General features: G+C 40.8%; 1 protein-coding gene across 23 annotated transcripts in view; it reads left to right on the top strand.

The window, feature by feature from the left end:
* The window catches only part of CD44 (CD44 molecule (IN blood group)), a 474,809-nt gene that overhangs the window by 456,923 nt on the left and 8,776 nt on the right, over window positions 1–9,110 (top strand). For all 23 annotated transcript variants that reach the window (XM_069091406.1, XM_069091408.1, XM_069091407.1 and 20 more), the window contains 2 exons: window positions 2,505–2,585; window positions 5,275–5,353. In XM_069091406.1, the coding sequence (XP_068947507.1) occupies window positions 2,505–2,585; window positions 5,275–5,353 (160 nt within the window). The remainder of the gene's footprint in view (window positions 1–2,504; window positions 2,586–5,274; window positions 5,354–9,110) is intronic.

Genomic DNA, 9,110 nt, shown 5'->3' on the forward strand with positions numbered 1-9,110 from the left:
TTTTTTTTTTTTTTTTTTTTTTTTTTTTGATGAGCAATCGGGTTAAGTAACTTGCTCAAGATTACATGGCCAGTTATTTCTGGGTGTGGTGCTAAGTGTCGGAGCCCGGATTCAATCCCCAGGTCATCCCGACACTGGAGCCGGTGCTCTTACTCACTGAGCCACCTGGCCACGCCTTGTGATGTATCTTAGAAGGTTTTTTTTTTTTTCATTTTACTGAACCTCCTTTTTTCTGGAAAGAAATAAATTTTATTGATGCTTTTTTTGCTTACAGCACAGTCATCTTGGGATCTGTAATTTCCATCTAAAATCAAGCAAACAAAAAATTTTAAAGATCCATTCAGCTTTTTCTTGTAATTAAAAAAAAGTTAAGCAAAACCATTCAATACAATGACCACATCTGACAGCGCATGCAACTTTTTGCACCTATAGTCACCCATCTCTCAAATGAAACCCAAGTTTCTGCTGGCTGCTTCAAACAGATTGGATACTATTGATGTAAAAACAAATCAAGACTGAAAAATAATTTGCAATCTTTGTAACTTTAATCTCGTCTTGATCTGTGTCTTATAGCAGCAAAACTGTGGGATTTTAGAAGTCAAGAGAAGGCTCAGTGGGTATTTATCAAATTTCTATTATGTACCAAGCAGTATGCTAGAATGTAGAGATACAAAGACAAAGCAAAAATCCTTAAGGAAGACAGGGGAGGCCAGGTGGTGCAGTGAATAGCGCACTGGCCCTGGAGTCAGGAGGACCTGAGTTCAAATGTGGCCTCAGACACTTAACACAAAAATTAGCTGTGTGATCTTGGACAAGTCACTTAACCCCACTTGCCCTCCAAAAAGCAAAAATAAAAAAAAATCCTTAAGGAGGACTTTTGGAGGAGTTAATTATTGCTGAAGGAGAAAACAAAATAATTGTGTGGGGATTGGTGCTTAGTACAGTGGCTGATGCATAGTAGGTGCTTAAATGTTTTTTTTTTTCCTTTTTGGAGGGGAGAAGGTAGGACAGTTGAGGTTAAGTGACTTGCCCAAGGTCCCTTGGGGGACAAGGAACCGCTGGCCAGTATTTTGGTGGGATTAGTTGTTGTCCTCCATACTTGAAGAGGACCAAAATGACATCGCTATTTTTGAGCTACTTTTTATATTTATTATATTTTTGGTTTAGTGTCTCTTCTAAAGAGGGGAAGGAGAAAGAAAGGAAACAAGCATTTATTTAACACCTACTATATGCCAGGCATCACACTAAGCCCTTAAAAAATATCTCATTTGATCCTCACAATAACCTGGGGAGATAAATGCCATTATTATCCTCATTTTACAGGTGAGGAAACTGACATACAGAGAAGTTAAATGACTTGCCCAGGTCTCACAGCTCATAGCTGAGTCTGCATTTGAACTCAGGTCTTCTTGATTCCATGTCCCGTGGCACCCTCTAGCTACTTCCAAGCACCAAGACATGGAATGGAAATGTGTTTGTTAGGCTAGAATGGGAAAACATTTACTATGTGCCAAGCACTGTTCTAAAGACTAAGCAGACAATCAAGACAGTGTTCTGAAGAAGCTCACGCTCAATTGGGGGAAATGCCATATAAAAGGGGGGCTCACGCTCATGTTCAATCCAGTGCATTTGAAAGGGTCAGGGTGATACTTAGGGATGGTCACGGGGTAGATGACAAAACCCAGAGACTTCAGCTAGCCAAACAGTGGCATCATCATCAATCACCATCATCGTGGCTGATATTTACATAATCCTTTAAAATCTGCAAAGCATTTCACACATTTACTCACTCTACCTTCACCATGTCTCTGGGATATAGGTGTTAACATAATCCTCATTTTTCAGAAAAGGAATTTGAGGTTGAAAGAAGCTAAATTTCTTAGGAAGGACTTGAATTCACGTCTTCCTGACCCCAAGACTAACTCTATCCATTAGAAGTAACAGAAATAGAAAGGAGGAGTACCTAATTGGACTTTGAAGGACCTGAGTTCAAGTTCTGCTTCTTGTTTCCTATAAGATCTTGGGCGAGTGAATTACCTTACCTCTGGAGTCCTTAGTTTCCTCATCTGTTAAATGAGTTAGTTAAATTAACTACCTCTAAGGACATTCTAGGACTATACATTTGCTCATTTAATAGACAGAAATAGTAAGGTTGGAGTAGGGGTTAGGGTGGGTGGGTAAGAATAAGCAATTAGAGGAAGCACTGTGATCCAGAACTGAGTTCCCCAGAGGATACTGGATGCAATTGAGAGTTTTCATGTTTTGTTAGGAAGAGGGAATGCTATCTCAAAAATCCCAGCATTAGTCAAACTGACAGCAAAGCAAAGAGTTAACTTGGGGGGCTGGGGGTGGAGAATACTACCCCAGATGGTGCGGATTTTTACTGTGATCTCTCTAAAATAGTCAAAGTTTAGCTCTTTCCTGTATGGCTCGTGGTGAAGGAAGCATTCCCTGATGACTGTTCTTGTGGGAGCCAAGGTAAAATGCCTTGTTTTCTTTTCTAGCATACTCAACAGCATTCCCTGATGGAAGCAAAGACAAATCTGGACAAAATCCCAATCTTAAAAGAAAGGCCAAAATTCCAGGTACGTTCCAACTTAGAAAAGGGAGATCATCTTATAGAGAACCTCACAAAACCTCTCGAGAGCCCTGATGAATCACAGAACGAACATTTGAAAAGAATTGTACAAGACTGGTCACCAAGGCTTATTCTTATTGTCTTTCAAATCTGTGGGAGAGAGAAGCAAAGTAGATTTCATTATAGCTGGATAACTCAATTCCTCCCTGAGAAGCTGAGGATAATGTAAACCACATGGTCTCCTGCATACAAGGTTTGTTGCTGTGTTTGTCCATTCTCAAAGAGGACAGTGGCATCAGGGAAATGATGACATGACTTGCAGTTGACTTTGATTTGAGTGAGGGAGGGCTGTGTCACCAGCCTCACTTTCTCCTCCAGAGCCATCAGGGTCCAGATATTCATGACTGGTTGACTGGTACGGAGGATGACTGGTGCAGAGGGATGAAAACACGTCTACATTGACTTTTGATCAGATTTAATCCCTGAAAGCCCCAGAAAATCATTCCAGTGCCATCATCACTGAAGGTGTGATTCTGGGTTGAGTCAGCCAGCAAGACTGGATGAGACTCTGATGGGACCAATTTTGGATTAATTTGCCCATATCCTGAATTCCAACAAATGTATTTATTCTGGAAACATTACTTTGGGTCTAGGTACCCTGAATATTGGGTGAAATTAAAAGCTTGTTTTTGGAACCATTCAGAGAATGGGTTTTCTTGGTTTCTATCTATCATCCCAAGGTTTTCCCATAATGGATTTTCTTGGTTTCTATCTATCATCCCAAATTTCCCATATTCAGAAAGAATAGATCTTTTTTGGGGGGATGATACATTTGCAGTGGTTAGTTATATGGTTGTCAGGTTTAAAGTAATGAATAAGAGGTGTTATGGCAGTGTGCATAGAGGGCTGGCTGTGGATTTGGAGGACCTAGACCCAAGCTCAGCCTCTGGCACACCCTAGCTATGTGACCCTGTGGACGAATCACTTAACCTTTTAGAGCCATAGGTTACTTTCTAAGACCATAAAGAACCAACAAACTTTTGGCCTACATTTCTGGAGGGAGTTTCCATACTGGAATTTTCCTACAACAATCAAATATTAGGTTGGGAATTAATTGCAAAATTTTTAATCTGGTTCAGGATCTAATTAAAGCTTTTTTTAAAATTAGGGTTTAATTGAATTTAATATTTTCTTTGAGTTGTAATTTGATCTATTTCAATCCATACTCACTGCAGGGGTCAGAAAACTATGCCTCTTTAGGACAAGGGATTTTAAGGATTTTTGTGTGACAGACCCCTTTCACAGTCAGGTAAAATCAACAGACTTCTTCTTGGAAGAATATTGAGGGGTTTTTTTCCCATTCACAATTGAAAGAAATACTAAATTTCAGTTAGAGGTTAGTAAATATGAAGATGTTTTTTCTTGTCCCCTTGGGGGGGGGGGTGATAGACCTTGGGTTAAGGACCTTTACTCTAGTAGGAAGGGACTAAGGAAGAAATTGAAAAGTGATCTGTTTGCCTAAATTCTGCCAGGAGCCATAGCTCTTCAAGGGTTTGGAGATGGTAAACACATGTTACTTAAAGAAATAATTTATCATGACTTGGACATTCAGTGAGTCACATACAAGTCCGTGCTTGAGATGAGGGTAAAAAAGGACAAGGATTAATTCTACCCCTCCCTTTTCTTTTCCAAACTCCTTTACATCCTCTCATAGGTTTCCTTGATTCCCTTCTCTTTTATCTATTTTATCCCCCCCCCAAGACATAATTTAAGGAAAAAAATAAAAGCAGAAATCTTTATGATTATTTTCGCTCAGTTGGTATTGGGATTAAACTGAAGTCTTCCAATCGATCAGTCAGTTAATAAACACTACTACATGCCAGGCATTCTCCTAGGCACTGGGAACATTAATCCAAATTATGAGACAATCTCTACTCTCAAGGAGTTTATCTTCTAATGAGGAAAGAGCAGTGACTTGAGATTTGAAAGACCTGAGTTCACATCCCACCTCTGACAAAAATAATTTTTCTTTAATTAATAAGCATTGGGATAGTTAGGCGCTAAAGTTGATTGAGCACCAGCCCTGGAATCAGGAGGACCAGAGTTCAAATACAGCCTCAGATACTTACTAGCTGTGTGACCCTGGACAAGTGACAACCCCCATCGCCTCAAAAAATTCATTTAATAACAATTTATTTCCTCTCTCCCCGCCCCCCAACTTTCTCCTCTCTGGTGGAAGAAATATGCGTAGCAAGGCAAAAGAAACTCCTACATTGGCCACATCCCAAAATATGTATGTCGTCTTGAATCTATCACGTCTCTGAAAGTCAGTCCTTGAGCAAGTCATTTCCTCTCATCTGTTAAGTCAGGGGGTTGGACTAAGTGACCTCCTAGGTTCCTTCCAGCTACAGATCTAGGATCGATTTGGATCTATAAACCTATAAGACCTGGAAAAACTCCTGGTCAATGGACCAATTAAATGAATGGTCTGTCAGCTCAATTTAATCCAGAAGACAAACCAAGCCTTTGTATAGTTTGTCTTCAGATAAGAGAATGGATAGAGTTTCTTTGAAACACTAGCATCATCTGCCCCTTTAGACCCTGTCCTGTACTAGAGGGTCTTGTTAAATTCGATGAGGTGAGGTTCATCTCATGCCCATCCTAACTCACACCTGTGTTTTGGCTCATCTCACCAGAATGGCTGATTATCCTCTCAGCTCTCCTGGCGCTGGCCCTGATCCTGGCTGTCTGCATTGCTGTCAATAGTCGGAGAAGGTGAGACACTTGCTCATGTTCTCTGTTTGTGGAGAGGGAATCATTCAATATCTATTATAGGCTGCTGCCTTTAAAGAAAGGAAGAATTTTGAACTCTCTGCTTGCTTGTTAGAAATTCTTAAAGGGTGCTTAAGTGGGCAAGAAGGGTATTATTTCTAAATTAAATGATTTTAGATGCGGTTGGAATTTTTTTTTTTAAGCAATCGGGGTAAAGTAACTTGCTCAAGGTTACACGGCCAGTTATTTCTGGGTGTGGTGCTGAGTATCAGAGCCTGGATTTGATCCAGGTCATCCCGACACTGGAGCCGGTGCTCTTACTCGCTGAGCCACCTGGCCGCCCCTAAGCAATTGGGGTTAAGTAACTTGCTCAAGGTTACACGGCCAGGTGTTTCTGGGTGGGTGCTAAGTGTCTGAGCCCGGGCTTCGATCTCCAGGTCTTCTCAACACTGGAGCCGGTGCTCTTACTCGCTGTGCTACCTGGCCGCCTGCCCGAGTTCGGTTGGAATTTTTGAAGTTATAGAGAAGGGAGAACTTTCCTATGCTGTACGACTGTGAAATGCTCACAGATTACTGAGTCTCTTTTCCCAGAGAATTTTGGAGAGAGAATAGATAAATGTCTGTATGGAGCAGTTAGAATTGTTCTCAGTGGCCAAGATGGCCTAGGCTAGATGTTCTCCTTGTAATAGTAATAAAGTAACAATAATAATACAGAACTTAGCATCTACATATTGCTTTAAGATTTGCAAAGTATCTTACTAGTACTATCCCATTTTATCCTCAAAACAACCCTGGGAGTTAGACGCTATCATTATCTCTATCTTACGTATGAGGAAACTAAGGCAGAGGGAGGGTAAGTGACTTGCCCAGGGTCACACAGCTAGTAAATATCTGGGGCTGGATTTCTGGTCTTCCTGATCATCTCCATTGCTCCATAATTGTATTATTATTGTTGCTATTATTACTATTACAAGGAGAACATCTAGCCTAGACCATCTTGGCTACTGAGAACAATTCTGTGACTTTGCCACCTCTAATGTGTATGTTATCTAGGGCACTTTAATCTCTTGGGCCCCAGTTGCCTCATCTGTCAAATGAGGAGATTAGACTAGATGAACTCTAAGTTGCCTTCAACCTCCAAATCCATGAACCTATGAAAGGAGTTGCATCAATCACTTATGTCTGACCTTTAGAGAATGAAAGGGAAAATAATAACAGGGGAAGGAGGTGGAAAGTGTGCCAGACTTGAAATCAAGTGAGGCTTGGGTTCAGATCTCAGTTCTAAACCTCAATGGCTGTGTGACCCTGGAGAAGTCATGAGACCTCTCTAGTTCTCTCTCCTCATCTATAAGATAAGGATAATATTGCTTTCAGTACTTACTTTGTGGAGGTTGTGGTGAGGGAACTACTTTGAAAAACATTTTTGATTAGCCAACTGGTCAATCAGTTAATCAATAAATAATTATTAATTGCCTACTACTTTAAGGCAGTTAGATCAGTGAACTTCAATTCAAATCTGGCCTCAGACATCCCCTGTGACCCTGGACAAGTCATCTAACCATTGTCTGCTTCAATTTACTCATTGGCAAAATCGGGATAATAACAGCACCTACCTCCTAGGATTGAAGGATAAAATATTTGTAGAGCACTTTGCAAACCTCAAATTGCTATATGAGTGCTGGCTATTACTATTTGTCAGGCATTGTGCCGGGGAATGCAGTGACTAAAACAAATGTGAGATAAGCCCTGTCCTGAAAGGGCTTTCAGTTAGAAGAAAGCAAAACTGGTTTAAACACACACACACACACACACACACACACACACACATTCGAGCGCACCAAAAAAACCACTCCTAGGGAGATATGACTAAATGGAGAGGGAGTGTTTTAATTGACAAATAATTTCCCTTGAACAAGGCCTAGAAAGAAGTCACTGTCTTTTTTTTTTTTTTTGGCTTCAAATGGCTTTTAAAAAGTAAAATATAGATTTCTCATTGTTTGAACCCCAGACTGTTGGCCAATTCTCAGGGTATGTGGTCTCCACTCGTGATCAGGTTTCAGTAAGTCTTTCCTGGCTGGTACTAGTACAGGAATGTCAGAGCTGAAGTACTAAGCACATGGTCAAGTTGACCAGTGACATTGATCCCATGGGTTAGTTAGAACAGCTGGAGTCTGCATGTCATGCCAGGATAACACAGGACCCAGTTTCTATTGTGTCTATTATTTTTTTAAAAGGCCACCCCTTTGTTTCTTTCCCTGTCCTCCAAATAAAGTCATTTGCCATGGCAACCGACAAATAGGGATAGGCTGGATACTGGGCAGCTTGCTGGAAATACGGCCGCCTGGGTGCTGTGAATTACCATGTACTTGATAATTGAAAACAGATATGCGATTTTAATTGAAGGGAGATTGACAGAGCCCCTTTCTCTCTCTTTCTCCTCTCTCTCCTCCCTCCCCCTCTCTCTTTCTCCTCTCTCTCCTCTCTTCTCTCTCTCTCTCTCCCCCTCCCTTTCTCTCTCTCCTCTCTTCCCCCCATCCCCTCTCTCTTTTTCTCTTTCTCCTTTCCTCTCTCTCATTTTCTCCTCCTCTTCCTCCTCTACCTCCCTTCCTCTTACCCCACCCCCACTTCCACAAACATACACTTCCTTTACAAAGAGATCCAAGATCCACAAGCTAGGGAAGCATCATATGGACAGCCCTGTCCAGAGACAATTTTCAGTCCATTGCTACTGGCTAAGGTCTTCATGTTCTGATCAACACTTAAGAGTCATTCTCATTATGGTTCCCTGGTTGGGGATTCACTTTGAACTTTAACAGAACTCAGCATCAATTCTCCTTCTATCTGAAATGAATTTCATAGGCTCTTGGTCCTAGAGGTAGAAGAAATCTCAAGAGGCTAGGTAGTCCAAAGTCATACACTACACTCCCTTATTTTATAGATCAGGAAAGTCATTGTTCTTTCTATTGTACCAGTCAATCAGCAAACTTGTATTTAGCTAATGTTTCCTCACCCTCCTCTCTGAATCCCAATGGAATACAAAGCTCAGTGATGACCAGATTCCTAGAAGCCAAAGGAACTTTTGTGGTCATCTACTACAATTTCTCATCTATAATGCAGGAATTAATTCCATTTGAAAACCATTTAGTAAGTGTAAAGCAACATGCTAAGTTCTGGAGATCCAAAGACAAAAATAAAACAGTTCTTGTCCTTAATGGCCTTACATTCCACTCAAAGGATATAACATACACAGATAAGTATAATTGGAGAGATTCGGAGTCAGAGATGGAGGAGACAGATTTATAATGACACCCACCTCATATGCATGGAACAATGTTATTCGTTTTCATGATAAAGAAGAAGCATTACATCATGGCTGTCAGGGAAGTGAGGAAACAAGATGTGCTCTATAGGGGCACAAGGTTCAGGTCTTTCCCTTTACACAGGGTGGTTGTAAATATCAGATGAAGTAACATTTGAAAGCACTTTGCAAAGGGAGCTGTGGCACAATAGATTACATTCTCAGTTAGAACCGAGGTTCAAATTCTTCCTCTGCCACTTACAACCAGAGGCAAGTCACTTGGCAAGACCCACTTTCTGGGCTTTAATTTCTTTCTTTTTTTCTTTTGAATGGGGAAGGCAAGGCAATTGGGGTTAAGTGGCTTGCACAAGGTTACACAGCTAGTTAGGTGTCAAAGTAATAAAACTGCATTATTTTTTTTTTTTCAAACAAGAGTCAATGGTGAAGTTTGCTGTTGCTGTT

The sequence above is a fragment of the Petaurus breviceps genome, unplaced genomic scaffold (genome assembly GCF_028583685.1).
Source record: "Petaurus breviceps papuanus isolate PSGF00001 unplaced genomic scaffold, PetGlider_PUasm1.0 188, whole genome shotgun sequence".
Taxonomy (NCBI): domain Eukaryota; kingdom Metazoa; phylum Chordata; class Mammalia; order Diprotodontia; family Petauridae; genus Petaurus; species Petaurus breviceps.